The 23,299-nt window shown below is 43.6% G+C and overlaps 1 protein-coding gene across 2 annotated transcripts in view; it reads left to right on the forward strand.

Moving 5' to 3' along the window:
* The window catches only part of GABRB2 (gamma-aminobutyric acid type A receptor beta2 subunit), a 628,852-nt gene that overhangs the window by 552,157 nt on the left and 53,396 nt on the right, over positions 1-23,299 (forward strand). For both annotated transcript variants that reach the window (XM_030211905.1, XM_030211904.1), the window contains exon 6: positions 11,119-11,256. In XM_030211905.1, the coding sequence (XP_030067765.1) occupies positions 11,119-11,256 (138 nt within the window). The remainder of the gene's footprint in view (positions 1-11,118; positions 11,257-23,299) is intronic.

Here is a 23,299-nt window from a genome sequence, read left to right on the forward strand (position 1 = left end):
CTATATAATTTCATTTAGTGTCCCCTGGTCTTCATACCTTTTTGAAAGAGTGAAAAATCGATTCACTTTTACCCATTCTACTCCATTGTATGTAGACATCAATGATATCCTCCCTGTCTCTTTTCCAAGCTGAAGAGGCCTAACCTCTTTAGCCTTTCCTCATATGAGAGGAGTTCCATCTCCTTTATCATGTTGGTTGCTCTTTGAACCTTTTCTAATTCCACTATATCTTTTTTGAGATACAGTAACCAGAATTGAACGCAGTACTCAAGGTGAGGTCACACCATGAAGCGATAGAGAAGCACTATAATATTCTTGGTCTCATTTTGCATACCTTTCCTGATAATTCCTAGCATCCTGTTTACTTTTTTGGTTGCCACCACACACTGGGCAGAAGCCGGCAAAAGAATCAGTGGACCGCTAGATGACCGTGGGTAAGAGGGGTGGTCAGAGAAGACAAAGCCATAACGGAGAGATTAAATTAATTCTTTGTTTCGGTCTTCACCGAGAAAGATTTGGGAGTGATACTGGTGCCAGAAATGGTATTCAAAGCTGCCGAGTCGGAGAAACTGAATGAAATCTCTATAAACATAGAGAATATAATGGGGCAATTTGGCAAATTGAAGAATAGCAAATCTCCTGGACTGGATGGTATTCATCCCAGAATACTGATAGAATTGAAAAATGAACTGGTGGAACTGTTGTTAGTAATATGTAAATTATCTTTAAAATCGAGCGTGGAAGCGGAAGATTGGAGGGTAACCCATGTAATGCTGATATTTAAAAAAGGTTCCAGAGGGGATACGGGAAATTATAGACTGGTGAGCCTGACGTCGGTGACGGGCAAAATGGTAAAGACTATTATAAAGAAGAAAATTACAGACAATATTCAAAAACATGGATTAATGAGACAAAGATGGGCATAATCGAACGGCGCCGGCCATCTCTATGGGCGGCCATCTCCAGCATCCCAAGCGGCCGGAGCCAACCGTATTTTCGAAAAAGATGGCTGGCCATCTTTTTCTTCACTAATACGGTTGGGCCCGGCCAAATGTCAGAGTTCACCGGGTTTGAGATGGCCGGCATCGGTTTTCGACCATAATGGAAAAAAATGCCAGCGATCTCAAACCCGGCGAAATGCAAGGTATTTGGTCGTGGGAGGAGCCAGCATTTGTAGTGCACTGCCCCCCCCCTGACATGCCAGGACACCAACCGGGCACCCTAGGGGGCACTTCTAAAAATAAAAAAAATATATAGCTCCCTTCCCTTGGTTGTTTAGCCCCCCAAATCCCACTCCCCACAACTCTACACCATTACCATAGCCCTAAGGGGTGAAGGGGGAACCTAGATGTGGGTACAGTGGGTTTTGGGGGTTTTTGGAGGGTTCAACATTTACCACCACAAGTGTAACAGGTAGGGGGGGATGGGCCTGGGTCCACCTCTCTGAAGTGCACTGCACCCACTAAAAACTGCTCCAGGGACTTGCATACTGCTATCAGGGAGCTGGGTATGACATTTAAGGCTGGCAAAAAAGTTTTTTTTGTTTTTTGTTTTGGGTGGGAGGGGGTTGGTGACCACCGGGGGAGTAAGGGGAGGAAAGCAGTTGAACCCAGTCAAAATTGGCTTTCGATAATACAGATTTCATCGGGTTCAGGAGATCGCCGGCCATCTCCCGATTTGTGTCGGAAGATGGCCGGCGATCACTTTCGAAAATGAGCTGGAAAGCCAACATAGATTTAGTGAAGGTAAATCTTACCTCACTAATCTATTACATTTCTTTGAAGGGGTGAACAAACATGTAGATAAAGGTGAGCCGGTTGATGTTGTGTATCTGGATTTTTAAAAGACGTCTGACAAAGTACCTCATGAAAGAAACCAGAGGAAATTGGAGAGTCATGGGATAGGAGGTAGTGTCCTATTGTGGATTAAAAACTGATTAAAGGATAGAAAACAGAGAGTAGGGTTAAATGGTCAGTATTCTCAATGGAGATGGGTAGATAGTGAGGTTCTTCATGGGTCTGTGCTGAATAATTAAATTTGCTGACGACACAAAGTTATTCAAAGTTGTTAAATTGCGAGAGGATTGTTAAAAATTACAAGAGGACCTTACAAGACTGGGCGTCTAAATGGCAGATGACGTTTAATGTGAGCGAGTGCAAAGTGATGCATGTGGGAAAGAGGAACCCGAACTATAGCTACGTAATGCAAGGTTCCACGTTAGGAATCACCGACCAATGAAAGGGATCTCGGCGTCGTTGTTGATGATACGTTAAAATGCTTTGCTCAGTGTGCTGCGGCAGCTAAGAAAGCAAATAGAATGTTAGGTATTAGTAGGAAAGGAATGGAAAACAAAAGTGAGGACATTATAATGCCTTTGTATCGGTCCATGGTGCAACCGCACCTCGAATATTGTGTTCAATTCTGTTCACTGCATCTCAAAAAAGATATAGTGGAATTAGAAAAGGTGCAGAGAAGGGCGACAAAAATGATAAAGGGGATGGGACGACTTCCCTTTGAGGAAAGGCTGAAGCATGTAGGGCTTTTCAGCTTGGAGAGGAGACGGCTGAGGGGAGATATGATAGAGATCTATAAAATAATGAGTGGAGTGGAACAGGTAGACGTGAATCGTTTGTTTACTCTTTCCAAAAATACTAGGACTATGGGGCATGCGAATATGAATCAGAGAAAATTTTTCTTCACTCAACGTGTAATTAAACTCTGGACTTCGTTGCCAAAGAATGTGGTAAAGGCAGTTAGCTTAGTGGGGTTTAAAAAGGGTCTGGACGGCTTCCTAAAGGAAAAGTCCATAGACCATTATTAAATTGACGAGAAAATCCACTGCTTATTTCTGGGATAGGCATCATAAAATGTATTGTGCTTTACTAGGATCTTGACAGGTATTTGTGACCTGGATTGGGCACTGTTGGAAACAGGATACTGGGCTTGATGGACCTTTGGTCTGTCTCAGTGTGGCAATACTTATGTACTTATATATTGTCTACAATGAAACTTAGATCTTTTTTGATTGCTGACTCATAAGGTGGACCCCAGCATCAGATAACTACAATTTGGATTATTCTTCCCAGTGTACATCACTTTGCATTTGTCCACATTAAATTTTATCTGCCATTTGGATGCACAGTCTTCCAGGTTCCTAAGGTCTTCCTGCAATTTTTTATAATTCACATGTGTTTTGACAACTGTGAATATTATTTTGTCATCTGCAAATTTCATCACCTCACTCATCCCAATTTCCAGATCATTTATAAATATGTTAAATAGCACCGGTCCCAATATTGATCCCTGCAGCACTCCACTATTCAACCTCCTTCATTGAGAAAAATGGCCATTTAACCCTATCCTCTGTTCTCTGTCCAATAGCCAATTCCTTAGCCACAGAAGGACATTGCCCCCTCAGAGCCTAAAGCCACCAAATCACTTCTGGTGGCCAACAACTCCGCTTGAAAGCAGCCTCAAAGCTTTTGAAAAGTGGCTTTTGTTAAGTTCAGTACACTCAGAGGCTTGGTCTCCTGGTGATTAGTGCTTCTCTCTGTGGTACTTGACATCATGTTTTTCTGCTTTCTGCATGGCTTGGAGTTACCCTGGTAAGAAAACATGTGTAGTTCTGCGGTTTTCTCCTTATTTGCCATTCACTATGCAAAAGAACAACCTACTCTTCCAGATTGCTTCTCTTTCAGCTAAAAGTTACTGCTGAGGGACTAGATTGACTTAGATTTCCTAGATAGGGTGAGAAGCCATGGGCTTAAGCATCCATTCAGCCCAGTGGCATCACTTTCAACTCTTTGCATAAACATAAGCTGGTTTTAAATAAAGAAAAAAACTGTTGCTTGCTGGTTTATGGGCGGCATTCCATTCCTTCCATTCCTTTTGATGTTCTTGGTACTACCATTAAACCAGTAACCTCTTTTCAATACCTTAGTGCAACTCTTGATGGCCACCTGACCTTTGTTCCTCAGATTTCGAACCTTTGTAAAGTTGTTTTTTGTTTCTTCATCAGTTACATACCGTCTGCCGCTATTTTGATCAGCCTACGTTCCACACTGTTGTTCTGTCTCTCCTTACCATCAGACTTGATTATTGCAATATTGTATATCTTGGTTGTTCCCAATCTAATCTTAAAAAACTTCAAACTATTCAGAATACAGCTATTAAACTCATTTGTCATGCCCACAAATTTGATCATGTTTCTTATTTGTTTCAAAAACTGCATTGATTACCTATTGAACAACGCATTAAATATAAACTTCTTGCTCTTACTTTCTCTGCTTCTAGGCATGGATCCCCTAAATATTTGACATCTTTGACAATACCTTACTCTCTGGCTAGATCTCTTTGTTCTTTGAATGATCACTGCCTTGTTCTTCCCAGTTCCAAAGTAGCACAGCTCGAGTTCACACGTCACCGTGCCTTTTTTCTTTAAGGTCCCTCACTATTGGAATTCTGTCCCTCTATGCATTCTGAATCCTCTTTTAAAAATTTTAAAGTAGCTTTAAAAACCTGGTTATTCAATGAAGTTTTCATTTGTATACCTAGTTATCAAAGATGCTTGCAGTTGGTTCATCACCTGTTCCTTCCCCTTGCTACTAATTTGTCCCACCCTCCATTCCTAGCTATTCCCTCCCTCCCTCCCCCCCCCCCCTCCTCCAATTTGTTGGTTTTCCTTAGACCTTTGTCTTTTTGTTGACTGCATAGTTTCTTTCCTGTTGATTCATTGTCATTTCTTTCCTCTTTTTAAGTTTATATTTTTAGATTTGTAAACCTCCCAGATCTGTCAGTCAGCTAGGGCAGTATAGAAAGTTTTAATAAACATAAACAAATATAAACATATAGGCTGGCACTACATTACATGCTGTACCAAATAGCAGGGGTGCGCCCACATTATCTGGCACAGCATGTAACATGGTACCTATGCGGTGTCTGCCCTGTGCATTAAGCCACAATTCTATATAAATGGTGCTTTATATTGCATGCACGCAATTTGCATGGGCAATTTAATTGAATAACAAGTCAATTAGCACTGAAATGAAATTTTAACAAGCAGTTATTAGTGCTAATTGGCTTTAAAGTTGATGGCCCTGATATTCAGAATGCGGGACATAGCCAGGCTTTCTCCCATGGTCGGCGCTAAACCCATCCATTCCGATGACCTGCTTTGAATATCCAGTTTAACCTTGGCCGGTCCAATTTTAAGTGGCCACGCTGATATTCAACACGGCTGCTTAAAGTGAGACCAGCCAAAGTTATTCCACCTATTGTGACTGCCAAATATGGCCACCAAACTTGGCCACTCTCACTTTATAAGTCGGCAGTTAGCTGGTTATATCATCCGATATAACCATGTATCTTTAAGTCACTAAGAGGCATATTTTCAAAGCACTTAGCCTCCCAAAGTTCCATAGAAACCTATGGAACTTAGCCTCCCAAAGTGCTTTGAAAATATGCCTCTATGTGGCTATATTTGGTGCCTGATAGCCACTTAATTGCTGTTTTAGCAGCCATTTTCGTTTGAATATCGGGCAGTATGTGTCTAAATTTAGGCACATGATACGTGCATAAATTTTACATATGGGTCCAAAAAGGGGGCATGGATATGGGAGGGTAATGGGTGGATCAGAGGCATTTGAGCATTGTTATATAATTTGAGGAATCAGAACCTAATTTAGGCGCAGGGATTTACACCAGGGTTTCATTGGTGTGAATAGCCATGCCTAAAAGTAGTCGTAGTTCCTGGTGCAAAGCACTGTTCTATAAATGGTGCCTAACTTGCTTTTTTCTCAGGGTCAATTTTTTAGGCACCATTTATGGAGCTTAATCCAAAATGCGGGGGGAATACATTTTGCACCTAATACTTGATTATTATTGACACTCATTGGCATTAATAAGAATTTACACGCAGAGCTGTCTAAGCATATTCAATAACATGCCGCATGTAAATTCTAAGTTGCATAGTTGAAAATGGGGCGTGGCCATGGTAATCAAATCTATCCGTGTTGTTATAGAATACACCCAATGTGTGCATAATTTAGGTGTACTTTATAGAATGCGCTTAGACAAATTTTATTTCAGTGCTGAATTTTTAGGCTTGATATATAGAATCTAGTCCTTTTTGTGGGGATAAGATTAAAAAGAGCGAATGCTAGTTTTTATTAATGAATAATGATACCTGCATAAAGGTTTCAATTATCTGCCATGTACTGTCAAATTCTCCCTGTTAGCCCCTTTACTTTGTACTTTTGGAAAACATCATTCTTCATAGTCAGTTTTCCAGTAGCAGTGGCACAAAGTGTTCTGGTACATTTTTAAACTATTTTCATCAATTACTGTACAAGTCAGTCTTCATGCCAGAGCTAAGAGTGTGCATATCTAATCCCCGCATACCTGCAGCATTTATATTTTGCTTTTGTCATTTATCTTTTTTTTCTTTCTCATATTTAGTGAACAATTTGCCAATTCTGACGGCAAAACAGAAGGAACACTGTGCCTTGTGAAATATGTAAGACAAGGGGACAAGAAAGTAGCTATGGTAACCGTCAGGAGAGATTTTAAAGGTTAGTTTAAGGAATAGACTAAAAACCTATAAGTAAATACTGGGGGCACCAATATTCAGTATGAAAGTTTCAGTTTCATTATTTAGGTCTGGAGAAACAGAAGTCATCATAGGCACATCGAGGGTTTTTTTTTACTAGGGCGCGCTCACGTTTTTGGCGCACGCTGAAATTGTGGGTGCGCTAAACGTTAGAAACACCATTGCATTCCTACAGGCGTCTCTAACTTTTAGCGCATGCTAAAAACGTGAGCGCACCTTAATAAAAGATGCCCATTGTTAAGAGAACAGAAATTATGTAGTATATAAGCTTTAGACCACACATTTCGTATTCAGATGTCATAGACAGTGTGATCATGAGAGAGGAGATGCCACTTGAAATCCTGTAAGCAAGTACAATTGATTCTTTAAAAAAAAAAAAAAACATTTTTTGCAGCAATGCAAGGTAGGTTATAGAAAGAGGGCGGACAGAGCAGATGAAGAAAAGGTGTTTAGCTGGAGATGAGTCCCCCCGATATTCAACCAGAACAGCTGCTAACTGGTTAAATAGCGCTTAACTGGCTTTGTCCACCGATATTCAGTGTGGGATAACCATCTATCCCCTGCTGAATATCTTCGGTTAGCAGATAGCCGGTTACATCGCCCGACATAACTGGCTATCTGCCTATTTTTAAAGCCGGTTTAGCGGCCATATTTTGGTCGCATGAAAACGTGGTATATCTTTGGCCGGTTTAAAGATAACCAGCTAAGTCTGAATTTCAACGAAGCCAGTTACCTTTAAACTGGCCAAAAATAAAACGGATATTCAATGCCGGTCACTGGAAATGGCCCGGCATTGAATATCCAGGCTCATCGCCGACCATGGGAGTTAGCCCCGAGTAGTTTAGTAAGATCAGCATGTGATTTTAAATGTTTATTTTTATTGCAAACCAGTCGATACTTATATGCTGTAAAGAAGTGCATCAAGCCTTTACATAGAAACAGATAAAATAATTTCTTATTTCCACTAATTTGTTTTATAAATTCCAATGCAAGAAATGTGAAGAAAGATGCCAGAGTGAGAAAATAGACCAGAGTATATCTTGACACATAACTATAATTTATACATAATTTTATTTGTATTTCTGACTTAAGTTGTAAGGCACAAAGAACTGAGTTTGAACTCAGAGGATTGTGGGGAATAATTCCAATAAATGTAATTTTGTTTGCAAATTTAGGCAACTTGGGTGTGCATTTGCATACATATGTTGTAGAATAGTAGCAGTTACATCTGTAAGTTAAGTGCTTAATTAGGTGCAAATTGTCACTAAGGGAAAGGGGATGAGATTTTATATACCGCCTTTTCTGTAGTCACTATCAAAGTAGTTTACATACTATATTTAGGTAGTTATTTTTGTATCTGGGGCAATGGAGGGTTAAGTGGCTTGCCCAGAGTCATAAGGAGCTACAGTGGGAATTGAACCCAGTTTCCCAGGTTCTTAGGCCACTGCACTCCTCCAGTCTACTCCTCCACTCCAACAGCCAATAATCAACAATTACTTGAGTTAATTGGCACTAATCTATGGTTACACCCTTAACTGCATTTAGACGCTATTCTATAATGTAAGTGCCTAAATTCTATAGCGGATGACTGCGAGAGGGGAATGGACATAGGAGGTGAATGGTGGGGCAGAGGCGTGCCAAGCACTTATGCACTAACCCCAGGATTCTATACATTGCGTCTAGTGTTCCGTGTTGAAAGCTAATCATTGTTTTTAACAGCACTTAACAAGCAACAATGAGCACTAATTGGAAATAATTGGAATTTATGCTCATAACTCACTAAGCATATTCTGTAATGCAGAGCGCCTAAATTCTAATGTTTAGAGCCAAAAAGGGGTGTGGTTATGGGCGGGAAAATGGACATTTCCTGGGCATTCCAAAATTTACACGCACTGTTACAGAATATGGCTTCTGCACCTAAATCTACACACCAGTATTTATGCCACGTTTCCCTTGGTGTAAATGGATGCGTGTAGTTCTAGGTGCTGGGATATCAACTAAGCGCGTTCTATATATTACTACTACTACTTATCATTTTTATAGCGCTACAAGACGTACGCAGTGCTATGAAGATAAATCTTTCCCATACCCAGAGAGTTGAGCCCGGGCCGCCTGGGTGAAAACCAGGAATCATAACTGCTAGACCATGCCTAAATCTAGGCACCGCTTATAGAATACACTTAGGCGAAAATGCCTTCAACGCAATCTTTTTTTTCAAAGTCCCTCGAAGTTCGCATATTGACATTTCAAACTTTTTGTTGTTCCTATTTACATCATGCTCAGTATTTAACAGTATTAATTTGCAATCTTTTGTCTGATTTTTATTTTTATTTAAGGACTCCTGATCTACTGCGGTCTCTTTTGCCACCTCACTATCCAGGATACCCTATTTTCCCTGTTTTGGTGATATCTTTGAAAGATACCTTATTCCGAACCATGCGCTTTTGAGCGACTGTCGGCCTTCCCTCCGTTTCTAGTTTAAAAGCTGCTCTATCTCCTTTTTAAATGCTGATGCCAGCAGCCTGGTCCCACCCTGGTTAAGGTGGAGCCCATCCTTTCGGAATAGACTCCTCCTTCCCCAGAATGTTGCCCAGTTCCTAAAAAATCTAAAACCTTCTTCCCTGCACCATCGTCTCATGCACGCATTGAGACTCCGGAGCTCTGCCTGTCTCTTGGGCCCACCGTGTGGAATGGGTAGCATTTCAGAAAATGCTACCTTAGAGGTTCTGGAGATTAACATTTTACCTCAGAGCCTAAATTTGGCTTCCAGAATATCTCTCCCACATTTTCTTATGTCATTGGTACCCATATGTACCAAGAGAGCTGGCTCCTCCCCAGCACTATCTAAAATCCTATCTAGGTGACGCGTGAGGTCCGCCACCTTTGTACCAGGCAGACAAGTCACCAGGCAATCCTCATGTCCACCAGTCACCCACCTATCTATATGCCTAATGATCGAATCACCAACTACAACAGATGTCCTAACCTTTCCCTCCTGGGCAGCACTTGGAGACATATCCTCGGTGCGAGAGGATAGTACATCCCCTGGTGGGCAGGTCATGGCTACAGGAGTACTTCCTACTTCACCAGGGTGATGCTCTCCTTCTAGGAGATCTTCCTCGTCAAAGGTAGTACAGGGGCTACCAGACTGGAGGTGGGACTTCTCTACAACATCCTTGTAGGTCTCCTCTGTGTACCTCTCTGTCTCCCTCAGCTCCACCAAGTCTGCTACTCTAGCCTCAAGAGAACGGACATGTTCTCTGAGAGCTAGGAGCTCTTTGCATCAGGCACACACATATGACATCTCACCAACTGGGAGATAATCATACATGTGACACTCAATGCAAAAGACTGGATAGCACCCCTCTCGCTGCTGGACTGCTGACTCCATCCTAGTGTTTTTGAGTTTTTCAATAATTTAAATCTTGCTACAGTATTAAGAATATTAGTCTAATATAAAAATGTATTTTAGTTTATATATTGAATATTGTGTGATTTATTTAGTATTTCCTTCTTTGTTGGTAATGAAATGTATTTAAAACTCTGTAAGAGCACTCCTTGTTACCCTAATTACAATAATTGACTATAAATGAAGAGTTGTCCTAGGGGTGGGCGGGTGTTGGGGAGGCTCCATATATAGAATTTGGGGATCAGTGAGTTGTGCACGTAAATCTCAATGCCGATTGGTGCTAATTGCTTGTTGACATCCAGTTAACAGCACTGATTAGCTTGTTAACTAATTAAGTTATGCGCATTGTTATGGAATATGCTTTGATTGCTGCATGGAAATCTCAGTGCAATATATAGAATCTGGGGGGTTGATGTCTAAATTTAGGTTCCTTTTATAGATTTTGCCTTTTTTCCTCTTTTGTTCAATTTGAATATGAAATTATCCTTTCATCTGTATTAGTTGCAATACATTTTAATATCTACTGTTATATCTCTAAATGACTTAAACATGCATCATTATAATATTTAATGTGATCTATTAAAACACTTTTTTCTAGCAGTTATAGCAATATCTAATTTATGAAATTTGCTTGTGCTACATATTCTGAATCTAACTATAAATCTAATATAAAGTTATTTCTCTTCCACTCTCTCAGGGACCTTTTTACTCGTAAGTGCCTTCGCACATCCAACTTTAGCCAATTCGGAGTTACCACCAGGCTACCACGTGGCCCATGCAGTAATTTAATTTTTTTTATGCGCACCAGAAAATAGGGCAGTAACTCTGACTCGACGCACGTAGGCGATTACCGCATGGTTAATGCGAGAGACCATACCGCTAAGTCGATGGCTGGCAGTAAGGTCTCAGTTCTAAAATTTTGCCGCATGTCCGTTTTCGGCAAAAGGTTTTAAAAGGCCTAATTTACAAGCGCGCTAAAAAATGGATTTGTTCTTGCCCAAAACACGTGCCTACACTAGCACAGCCCATTTTTCGGCGCAGCTTAGTAAAAAGACTCCTCAGTGTCTCAGAATGTCCTGACACTTTGGCTTTCTGTTTCTAGATGGCTATACTACGGATGACATTGAGTTCTACTGGCGTGGGGGAGATAATGCTGTGACTGGAGTAGACAGAATTGAACTTCCACAGTTCTCTATTGTGGACTACAGGCTCCTCTCCAAGAATGTAGTTTTCTCCACTGGTATGTATTAGCAACATACTGTAAATTTATCATGAGGTGCTTGGACAACACAATGTAATTGGTAAGCTTAGTGTGCTCTAGATCTAGAATAAGCAGTAGGTGTGAAAAAGAAAATTGATATGAAAAAATTGAATTCTGCGGTTCATTACTTTATATCAGTTTAGAATAAGTAGTAGGTAAGCTTAGCCTGATCTAGAATAAGCAGTAGGTGTGGAAAAGAAAATTGATATGAAAATATTGAATTCTGCTGTTCATTGCTTTATATCAGTCTTTCTGTTTTCTTATTACAGATAGGTGTTTGTTTGTTTTTTTAGGGATGTGCATTTGTTAGTGTGTTTTTCGGTTCATTAGCCAGCTCATAATCGAAAGTGATCGCCGGCCATTTCCTGACACAAATCGGGAGATGGCCGGCGATCTGGGAAAAGCGGCAAAATCGGTATAATTGAAAGCTGCTTTTTTTGACAGCATCACCGCTTTCCCGTCGCCTCACCGGCGAAAGTTCAAAGGGGTGTGTCGGCGGCGAAGCGAAGGCGGGACATGGGCGGGTATGGGCGTGGCTACCAGATAGCCAGCTTTCGCCGATAATGGAAAAAAAATACGGCGTTAAGCAGTATTTCGCCGGGTTTACTTGGTCCTTTTATTTTCACGACCGAGCCTCAAAAAGGTGCCCAAACTGACCACATGACCACCGGAAGGAAGCAGAGATGACCTCCCCGTACTCCCCCAGTGGTCACTAACCCCCTCCCACCAAAAAAACCCCACTTTAAACACTTTTTTTCCAGCCTGTATGCCAGCCTCAAATGCCGTACCCACCTCCATGACAGCAGAATGTGTTCTGTCCTCCGACAGCCTTTTCCTGCTTGTGATGTGGCTCTGGGGTGAGTGTGACACCTTTTCTGTTATTTGCACTGCAGAGTCACATCAGCAATGCATTGTGGTGGGTGTAGGTATTGGTAGTTGGTAGGCTCTACTTCCCTGGTGCTTTCCCCCTGCTTACTGGGTCAGAGTGTGCCCTGTTTTGTTTCCTGTTGTAGTCCATGTGGTAGTGGCCATTTTTGTAAGCCAGTTTTAGTTCCCTTTCCTGTGTTAGCCACGTTAGAGAACGTAGTTCTTACCTTGAATGGTGCTGAAAGAGGGCATTGTACACCATTGTGCCAGCTCTGACCTACTGCTCATCTTAGTACCAGGGGACTCTTTGCCAGTGGGGCACAACCTCTGATCTGCAGTTAACTGTGAGTAAACGTGCTTATTCAAGTAAAGGACTTTTTCAAAGAGATTAGTCTTCAGGTGTCAACTGGTGTGCCAAAGTTATACAGCAGCAATAAGTCCTAGAGGCTGTATTCAGGTCTCTTGAGCAGTTTTAGTGGGTGCAGTACATTTGTGGGTAGTGGGTTTGGGGGGGGGGGGGGTTGGGGGGCTCAGCTCCCAAAGTAAGGGAGCTATGCACGTGGGAGCTTTTCTGAAGTCCACCGCAGTGACCCCTAGGGAGCCTGGTTGGTGTCCTGGCATGTCAGGGGGGCCAATGCACTAAAAATGCTGGCTCCTCCCAAGGCCAAATGCCTTGGATTTGGCCGGGGTTTGAGATGGCCGACATAACTTTCCATTATTGCTAAAAAACGAAGCCGCCCATCTCAAACCCCGGCCAAATCCAAGGCATTTGGCTGGCCGGAACCGTATTATCGAAACAAAAGATGGCCAGCCATCTTTTTTGAAAATACAGGTCTGGCCAGCTGTTTGCGGCACCGCCAGAATACATCGCCGGCCATGTATTTCGCTGGCGCCATTCGATTATTCCCCTCTAGGTCACCTTAAAATTGTAATCTGTGCAATATTAAACATATGTTAACCTATTAGTGTATAAAGGTGATTTGCACCTTAAAGAAATTCTAAAGTGTGTTAATATTTTATTGAAACAAATGTGTGAAACAAACTGAAAGAAAACACCCAAAAATTTGGAAAACAGGCCAAAAATCCAAAAACGAACCACAATGTTTTCCCCTGTGCACATCCCTAATGTTTATTTTTTCTTTTTCAAATCGCTGCACAATTGGTGATTCCCACTGTTGCATGAAAATTCTCCTTTTTGCATGCACACCAGGACGTTAGCAAATCTGCAAGTGTTCTTTGGTCTGCACGTCACTACATTGCATGTGATCATGATTTTAGAATAGCTCCATTTGATCAGATTACTGTTTGATTTGAGTTACCATATGCAGATGATTTAGACATGGTTTTGTTAACCAAAGCCATGTCAGCATCTCTGGAAAGATTACACTGTGTTTGAGTGCATCCAATTCTATGTAGGTTCCCCCCCCCCCCCCCATATCTTTCATTGCACCTTTTACCTTAGGGGCTCTTTTACCTAAAGAGTTGCTTTACAGCAATGGGCTTGCTATGCGGCAACCCGGAGCTACCGCCAGTCTGTCACGGGAGCCTGGGGTAGTTTCACCCCAAGCATGCACTATTTCCAGTGCTGGGGCTGTTATTGCTGGGTTGGTGCAAGAACCCTTAGTTCCACCTGAATGGGTATTTCATTTTGGCTATTTTCAGCCACTGAGGTAAAAGGATCCCTGGCGGGCGGCAAAAATGGCTACCACCGCTAGCGCAGGGCGCCTTATACCACAGCTTAGTAAAAGAGCCCCTTAAAGCCCTTTCTGTTAATTTCCTTTATCATTTTATTTATTTATTTTTTTGTCTCTCGGATTCCTATTTCCTCTGTTTTCATCTATTTAAGCACGTATGGAGCTGGTATAGGGGTCTTCTTTACAAAGCTGCCGTACAAAGTGGCCTTAGTGCACCCATACGCAGGTCGTTCCCGTGCGTTAATGCCACTTTTTACGGCTGCCGGAAAATGGGCGATTTTTCCATGTTCTGAATGGCTGTGTGCTAATGTTCAAAATTAGAATATGAACTAAATCAAAACACAATAGAGAGATCCCTACAAATAGTCAATCTAACAAAATATATACAAAAGGGATACTTGTACAGGGTATGACTTAAAGCACCATATAAATCTAAGTAAAAGCTGGATTTACTACTTTTGTATGATTGGCAGTAAGCACAAACATCAAAAACTTTCTGGCCGTACGCTAAGGGGTGATATAGAGATAACATGAGGTTTTTTGAGCCGATGATGAAGCAGTCCTGCTCCCGCTGCTCAATACTACCGGGAGCTTCTTGAGGCTTTTTCCTCCTAACGCCCCTAAGTAATTTTTTAAGTCAGACCCTTTACGAGTATCCACATGTGCTAATGTTCCCTTTAGCGCACAGCCATTAATCAGCCATGTTCCCATTAGCGCACAGCTCATGCCCTAATCAGTTAGTACATGGTAATGTAGATGTGCTAACTGATTAGCACAGAAATGCCTACTCTCTGCCCCCAGACACACCCGCTTCCAGAAAAATGTTAACATACTTTTTTGTGTGTGTGTGGTTTGCTCGTACACTAGCATACATTAGTGCTTACCGCAACTTAGTAATAAGGTCCCATAGGGCTAGATTCTATATATCACGTATAAAATTCGAACTGAAAAAAAGCCTATGGGTATTCTGTAAAGTACACCTTAATTTAGACGTACTGTATAGAATTAATCTAAATTTATGTTTGGTTTATAGAATACACCGAGCGCCCATCGACATGAATAAATTTAATCACGGCCATTTACACCACATTTTACTTGGTGTAAATGCTGATTTGTTTATTTTTTTTAAAATTTTTGTTACATTTTTATCCTGTGCTTTTCCCACTCATGGCAGGCTCAGTGTGGCTTGCATGAGGGGAGGGTTAAGTGACTTGCCCAGAGTCACAAGGAGCTGCCTGTGCCTGAAGTGGGAATCAAACTCAGGTCCTCAGTTCCCCAGGACCAAAGTCCACCACCCTAACCACTAGGCCACTCCTCCACTCCTAAATTACACGCAAACTGGGTGTATTCTATAACAGCGCGCATAGATTTTATAAACGTCCATGCCCCGCCCATTCTACGCCCATGGCCAGACCCCCTTTTCAACAATGCGACTTAGAATTTATGCACATCACATTATAGAATATGCTTAGTCAATTGTGCACGTAAACTCTAATTACTGCCAATTAGTGTCAATTGCTTGTTAACTGGCAATTATCAGTGCTGTTTGGCTTGTTAACTAAGCGCGCACGCAAATACAGAATATGACTGTGTTTGTGTGTGCAACTTAAGTCACACTATATAGAATCCAGGGGACTGTGTTTTGTTCATTTAGAGGCGCTTTTACTAAGCAGCGGTAAAAAGTGGCCTGCGGTAGTGTAGGCGTGTGTATTGGACACGCATCAGGCCAGTTTTTCCCGTATCTATAAAAAAGGTCTTTTTTTATGGGAGGGGAAAAGGACCTTCAGTAAAAATGAAACCAGCGTCCGCCCAAAACTGGCCTGAGCCCTTAACACTACCCATTGATCTAGCGGTAAAGGCTCATGCGCTACACGCATGGTGACCGGTCGGCTTGCGCCAAGTGCCGATTACCACGAACTGGTAATCGGCACGCATTATGGGTGCATACCAAATCTGAAATTACTGCCAGGAGGGCGCGCTGGCCTGGTAGTAGTCTCATTTGGGTGCATGCTGCACACGCGTAGAGCCTACTGCGGCTTAGTAAAAGGGCCCCTTATTTTTCAAATAAATGTAGGAATCTGCACTAAATTTTTAAAGCTATTGAGTGAACATCGCTATGTGCTTGATTCGTGCATGTCTTTCACTGTTTGCAGATGTAACCATTTAACGCTAGTGCTAAAAATGGCAAGTCAACAAAGTTCAGTGTGAAGGTCTTCTTGCAAATTCTACTGTATAAAGTACCATTATTAATTTTTTAATAATGGTACTTTTCCTTAGCGTCCCTCCGGACTGGCCAAGAATATGACTGATGGGTTTTTGCACGCCTTCCAGCCTTTGCCAGTCAGAGAAAGATCCAGTAATCTCAGTCCCCAGCAGGTGGAAGGTGGTGAGCCCTTCAGTCTCATTCTTGTACTTCTCTATTTTTCATGTATTTTCTCTTATTGGGTTTATTCTCTGTGCACCCTTTTATTTCTGACAAGCAGAAAGCCTGTTATGTGGAGGCAAAGGTCCGTGGGGGCCTTTTAGTGCCTCAGGGATGCTAAACTCGGGTGGCCAGGTCCCTCCCCCCTTGTCCTCCCTGATATTGTTTCTGAGCTTTGTTTAAAAAAAATTATAGCTCTGTTAATATTATTGTGTTCAGTCTATTCTGAACATAGCAGCTTCCTCAGGCTCTTCAGGGGAAGAGTCTTAGAGGCAGGGAGAGGCAGCCACAAATGAAAGGGAAAAAAAATCCTAAGGTCAGAGCTTTGTTGTATCAGGCATTACAGCTCCCGTTTTGATTTTCCCTGCGGTTTGCCTCTGCTGTGCTGGATTGTGTGTACCCCTTTAAACATGGCCGCTGTTTAGTCTGTCAGCAGCGGGGTGTTGGTTTGAGCGGTGCCTGTAAATTCTGAACTGCTGTGGAAGCTTCTTCGGGGGATGGGACAGGGACGTTGTCTTCGTCCTCAGCGGCGGCGGGGGGGAGGTCCATTTCGGCCGTTTCTGCAGCGGTAGGCTCAGCTCCGATTTCGGTGGGAACCGCCATCTTGTCTCCCTCCTCGCTTGCTGTGTCCCCGCTTGCGATGCTGGTAGCGGTGCCAGTTTCGGGTCCAGCTCTGTTTTCTCCCGCTTATGATGCAGGTTTTCCTCCAGAATTTGTTGTCAAAATGTATGAGGCGTTTTTAATGCATAAGGCTGGTCCGCTGGAAGCTCCTGAGAAGATGCCTCAGGAAAGTCAGCTGGCTCCTGAAAAAAGGCGCAGGCAGTCCTGGGATGCAGAGGAGCACTTTATTACTGATTTTGATCAGGAAATGCCTTCTCTTGAGGAACCAGAATGGCTTCCTGAAAGTCAGCTGAGGATTTACTGCATTCTGATGAGGCTGCGGAGGGTCTCCCAGCTGGGGAGGACCCTTCTGTTGTAAGAATATTTCATAAAGATGACCTTCAGGAACTTATTTCTCTCGTTTCTTCTACTTTACGTTTTGAAAAGCAGGATTCTTCAGTAGCGGAGCCTAGGAAAGTTGATGTGCTGGTGAAGGGTATTCGCAAACCAGGTAAGTCCTTCCCCTTTCATCAGGATATTAGAGACATTTTTCAGGCACGGTGGGAGGTGCCTGATTCTGCTTTTCGTCCTGCTACATCTATGGTCTGGCCTTATCCCGTTCCGGATTCCGACAAGGATCTTTTGCGCCCTCCTGCTGTGGATGCGGTTGTCTCTGCAGTCACCAAGCGAAATACAGTTCCTGTGGATGGTGGTTCGGCCTTGAAGGATGTCCATGATCGCCGTATAGAATCTCTGCTGAAGAATTGCTTTGATGGCTCCGCTGTGGCAATGCAGGCTGCTATCTGTGCTTCTTTGGTGGCTAGAGCTTGTTTTCGTTGGTCTGAGAGGGTCTTGGATCGTGCCTCAGATGACCTCTCGGCAATAGGTTCCGAGGTTGCGAAACTGGAGATGGGGTTCCGCCTTTTTATTGGATGCTCTTTACAATTTGCTTCATACCTCCTCTAAATCTATGGCTTTATGTGTGACGGCCCATCGTTCTCTCTGGCTCCGTGGTTGGTCGGCAGATGCGGGCTCTAAGTCCAAGCTTAGTAAATTTCCCTTTAGAGGTTCCTTTTCTGTTCGGTGACGACTTAGACAAGTTGGTTCGCAGCCTTGGAGAGTTTAAGGTCCCAGGGGGTCTGGACGTGGTGTTTTCTCAGGCCATGGTAGAGATCGTGATTTTTGGCGGTATAGGCCGGGCAAAGTGGTTCCGGTTCAGCGCTCTAGGTTTTTCAGAGGACCCATTCACGCAGTTTTATTGGAGGTGGGTCCAGATTACTTCTGATCAGTGGGTCTTAGAGGTTATTTGAGACCGAGAATTTGCTCGTCCCCTTGTCAGACACCTTTTTAGAATCCCCTTGCCACTGTCGACTCAAGGCCATGGCTGTCAGGGACACTCCACGCAAGCTTCTCGATCTTCGGGCTATTTGTCCAGTTCCTCTGTCAGAGCTCCACACAGGTCGTTACTCCATCTATTTTCTGGTTCCCAAAAAAAAGCTTCCTTCCGGCCGATTCTGGATCTCAAGGCAGTGAATCGGTCTCTCAGGGTTCCTTCATTTCGTATGGAGACACTGTGGTCTGTCATTGTGGCAGTTCAGCCCGGGGAGTATCTGATGGCTCTCAACCTAACGGAGGTTTATTTGTATATTCCCATTCATCCTGCGCATCAGCGTTTCCTACGTTTTGTGGTCCTAGGCCAGCATTTTCAGTTTCAAGCTCTTCCCTTCGGCCTCGCGACCGCTCCACGCACATTTACCAAAGTCATGGTCGTTGTAGCAGCAGCTCTGAGAACGGAGGGCATTCTAGTCCATCCTTATCTAGACGACTGGTTGATCAGAGCGAAGTCTTTCCAAGAGAGCGTTCAAGCCACTGCTCGGGTAGTATACTTCTTGCAGTCCCTAGGTTGGGTAGTCAGTGCCCAGAAGAGTCGCCTCCAGCCCTCTCAGTCGTTGGAGTACCTGGGAGTGTTTTTCGACACATAGCAAGGCTGGGTCTTTCTTTCTTCGGCTCGCATCATCAAGCTACAGTCTCAGATTCGCCAGTTATTGAAATTCCCGAGACCTTCGGCCAGGGATTATCTTCAAGTCTTGGGTTCCATGGCTCATATGAGATCTCTGTAGAGGTCTCTTCTATCTCATTGGTCCTCACAGACGAGCTCGCTGAATCTCAGATTGTCCCTTCCTGCAGAGGTGAAGAGCAGCTCCGCTGGTGGCTACTAGATGTAAATCTGACCAAGGGAATGCCGCTGGATCAGCCCAGTTGGATAGTGGTCACGATGGATGCCAGTCTCAGGGCCTGTGGTCTCCTCAAAAGAGTTCTTGCTCGATCAATATGTTGGAAACCAGAGCGATCCGGCTGGCTCTGCAGGCCTTTCTCCATCGACTTGCGAGGCAAAGCGATCCTCATTAAGTCAAACAATGGCAAGGCGGTGGCTGTGCAGCACTGCGTATGCCTTGTAGCGCTATAGAAATGCTAAATAGTAGTAGTAGTAGTTATATCAATCAGCAAAGGGGGATGAGGAGTCGGCAATTGGAACTCGAGACATCGCTGCTTTTGAGGTGGTCGAAGGTACATCTGGTTGCTCTGTCAGCGGCTCATGTGGCAGGCCTGCTGAATGTTCAAGCAGATTTTCTCAGTCAACACACTCTAGATCCTGGGGAGTGGTCTCTAAGCGACGTAGCGTTTTAGTCACTGGTGCGATGCTGGGATCTCCCCAAGATGGATCTGTTCGCGTCCGCTCTCAATGCAAAACTTCCCCTGTTCTTCAGTCGTCACAGGGATCTCAAAGCGCAGGGCATGGACGCTTTAATTCAGCCTTGGCTGACCGGGCTTCTGTATGCCTTTCCTCCGTGGCCTCAGATAGGCCGGCTTCTTCAGAGAATTGAGATGCACAGGGGTCGCATGATTTTAGTAGCGCCAGATTGGCCTCGCATGCCTTGGTACGCAAATCTGCAATGGCTTCTGGTCGGGGTTCCTTTCCGGCTTCCACACATACAGGACCTTCTATTGCAGGGTCCAGTGGTTCATTTGGATCCGGGTTGATTCTGTCTTACGGCCTGGCTCTTGAACAGGCAAGATTGACAAAGAGAAGATACTCGGCGGCCGTGGTTGTCACTATGCTTCGCTCTCGTCATCGTTCTACTTCTCTTAATTATGCTCGAACTTGGAGGATTTTCGAGGCATGGTGTGAGGAGATCAATATCTCTCCCTTTCGAGCGTCAATTCCACAGATCTTAGATTTTCTGCAGTGGGGATTTGACAGGGGCCTACTTTTGGCCTCACTTAAAGTATAGATTGCGGCCTTATCGTGCTTTTGAGGTCGAGTCCAGGGTAAGTCCCTAGCTAGTCACCCGGATGTCCTTCGTATTTTGTTGGGGGCTAACTTGCTTCGCCCTCCAAATGGATGCATTTTTCCTTGTTGGGACCTTAATTTGGTACTCTCCGTCCTCACCAAGCCTCCCTTTGAGCCTTTGTCCGCTTGTACTTTGAAGGATTTGACTTTGAAGGCAGTGTTTTTAGTGGCTATTGCCTCGGCCAGTCGAGTCTCGGAATTACAAGCTCTTTCTTGTAGATCACCGTTCTTGGAGTTCAGCTCGGATTGGGTGGTCCTGCATCTGGTCCCCTGATTTCTGCCTAAGGTGTTGTCTCGTTTTCATCCTTCTCAGCCGGTGGTATTGCCTGCACTAGGTTCTTCCTCTGGAATGGAGGAGCAGCGTCACCTGAAATGTTTGGATGTCAAGAGGGTTCTCAAGCATTACATGGTCTACCGACGGTTTGCATTGTTCTGATCAGTTGTTTATTTTGCTGGGCGGTTCGCGCATGGGCCTTATGACTTCTAAGCCCACTGTTACCCGATGGCTTAATGAATTGATTGCTTCAGCTTACCTTCTTTCTGGAAAATCCATTCCGGAGGGCGTTAAGGCACATTCTACCAGAGGAGAAGTGACTTTGTGGGCAGAGCAGTGTCTCATGCCTCCTGAGGACATTTGTAGGGCGGCAACTTGGTCCTCTTTGCATTCCTTTTCGAAGCATTATCGTTTGGATGTATTCAGACGTCAGCAAGCTCGTTTTGTTGCGCAGGTTTTGACGGCGGGGCTGCTAGGGTCCCTCCCATGATCTTACTGCTTTGTTACTTCCCATCAGTCACATTCTGGGCTGGTCCGGAGGGACGCTAAGGAAGGAGAAATTAGGCCTTACTTGCAAATTTGCTTTCCTTTAGTCCCTCCGGACCGGCCCAAATCCCTCTCCTGACATATTCAGATATTCAGTTTTATTCAGTGATAGATTGTGGTTATTTCTTGGGAGCTGTGTTGCTTGTTTATGGTTTCTTCTAAAAAAATATATATATATATCACACACACACACAATGAATAACAGGATTAGAGGGAATTTCAAGTCTCTCAGTTCAAGCCATATTTCTATGGTTATGGGGACACTTTTTTTTCTGTGGCATGTACCCAGTGTTGGCAAGGTGCCGGTGGTTGCTCAGGCTTTCAGATGCACAAGTGGTTCTTTGGCTTCTTTCTGCTTTGGTACTTGGTTACTGGATCTTTCTCTGACTGCCAAGGGCTCTTATTGGCTCTCTCTAGAGTCACAGCTTTTTCTCAGTCTCCACCTGCTGGAAGGCATGCACAACCCATCAGTCACATTCTGGGCCGGTCCAGAGGGACTAAAGGAAAGCAAATTAGCAGGTAAGGCCTAATTTCTCCTTATACAGTAGAATTTGTAGGCATGTAAGAATCTGATAGGGGGTCATTGATGCAAATGTTTCTGCTATGGCACTCTGTTCTATTAATGATAGCATTTTCTATATAGTTTTCAATGTTTCCATGATACAGTGCAATACCACATAATACAATAAGCAGAAATAATTAGAATACAAATAATAGTGGAACCTCTATTGTGTGACATTACAGTTCATAGTAAACACTGTACAGAATCTGAGGGGGTAACCAGTTAACTTTTTAGCGATCAAAGATAAGCCTGAGATTTAAGCGGACTGTTTTGACCGATCAACATAGCTGGTTTGGCGCTGAATATATATAACCGTTTATCTCCTGTTGAATATCCATGGTTAGGCGCTTAACTGCTATGTAACCGGCCAGGAGCCATTCCTGTCCGATTAAATAGTTTTGAATATTGGGGGGTAAATACCCAAGGCAGTGTACAGGTAAAATCATAAAACATTGTTGTCTAATCAGTGCATGGAGCCTCATCTCTACGGTGGTGAGAGGGAAAATTGGACTACCTTGAGTTTAACCAGGTACCGGTCAATATTCAGCCAGCTGGTTGCCTCCATAGCTAAATTTAGGACAGCTTTTTTTGCTGTACTAACTTTAGCTGCTTACTAAACCAGTCTGAACATGGCCACTAACTGATTAAGTCCCAGCTTCTCCAATTCTCTGCCTAAGCTGTGCCCATGGACTGCCCTGGCACCAATGTAGAGGTGATCTATGGTGATGTTCAGCAGCACTGTATGGTTAAATGCTGCTGATTACCAGCTCTTAAGCAGTCACTTAATTGGGCAGGTTAAATAGCTTTGAATTTTGGGCGGACTATGAAATAGAGCTAAAACAGAAATCAGTCAATATTCAGCCAACAGCACTTAGCATTTTCATGACTACCACCACCGTTATGCTCAGAAATTCAATGCTAGGCTATGTCTGGGCTTTGGCATTAAACTTCCGAGTTCATGGAGCTGGCTAAAGCATAGCTGGTTAAGGGACCCTTTTACTAAGTGGCGGTAAGCCCACCACAGGCTTACCACGCGCCAATCTGGAGCTACCTTCAGCCCAACGCGGGCACCGGCAGTAGTTCCACCCCCACTGCACAGCATTTCCATCGCTAGCATAAATATTCAAAAATATTTCCACAGGGTGTTATGCAGTGGTAATCAGGCAGCACTGCGCGCTACCTGGCTACTGCGGGAGCCCTTACCAGTGGTAAGCACTTCCCCCCTCGCATGGCTACATGAATGAGCAATCTTACCACAAACAGCTAGTGCAGGGCCCTTTTTACAGCAGCTTAGTAAAATGGCCCCAAAGTGCGATATTTAGTACTTTACCGGCAATGGGGCACCATATAAAGAGAGGACTGACCTTTATGTGGTCTGAGGTTACCTTAGTGCTCTGTTACCTTGTTTAAATGCTGACTCTGCATAAGTTAAATTTCCATGCAGACCCATTATCCCCCTGATTCTATAAAAGTCACCAAAAATTGCATGTGCAAATTTAGGCATTACCCCAATTTGCGCACAATTTAATAGAGTATTGAGCCAATTGGTGACAATTTTTGGCACTAATTAGATTTAATTGGATTTATATGTATAAAGTTAGGCATGGGATCCACTCCTAAAATTTACATGCGGCTCGAAAAAGGGGGTACAGAAATAGGAGGGCCATGGGCGTTTCAGTGTAGATCAAAGGCGTGGTTTTGAGTT

Source organism: Microcaecilia unicolor, chromosome 8, assembly GCF_901765095.1.
Source record: "Microcaecilia unicolor chromosome 8, aMicUni1.1, whole genome shotgun sequence".
In the NCBI taxonomy this organism is placed as follows: Eukaryota; Metazoa; Chordata; class Amphibia; order Gymnophiona; family Siphonopidae; genus Microcaecilia; species Microcaecilia unicolor.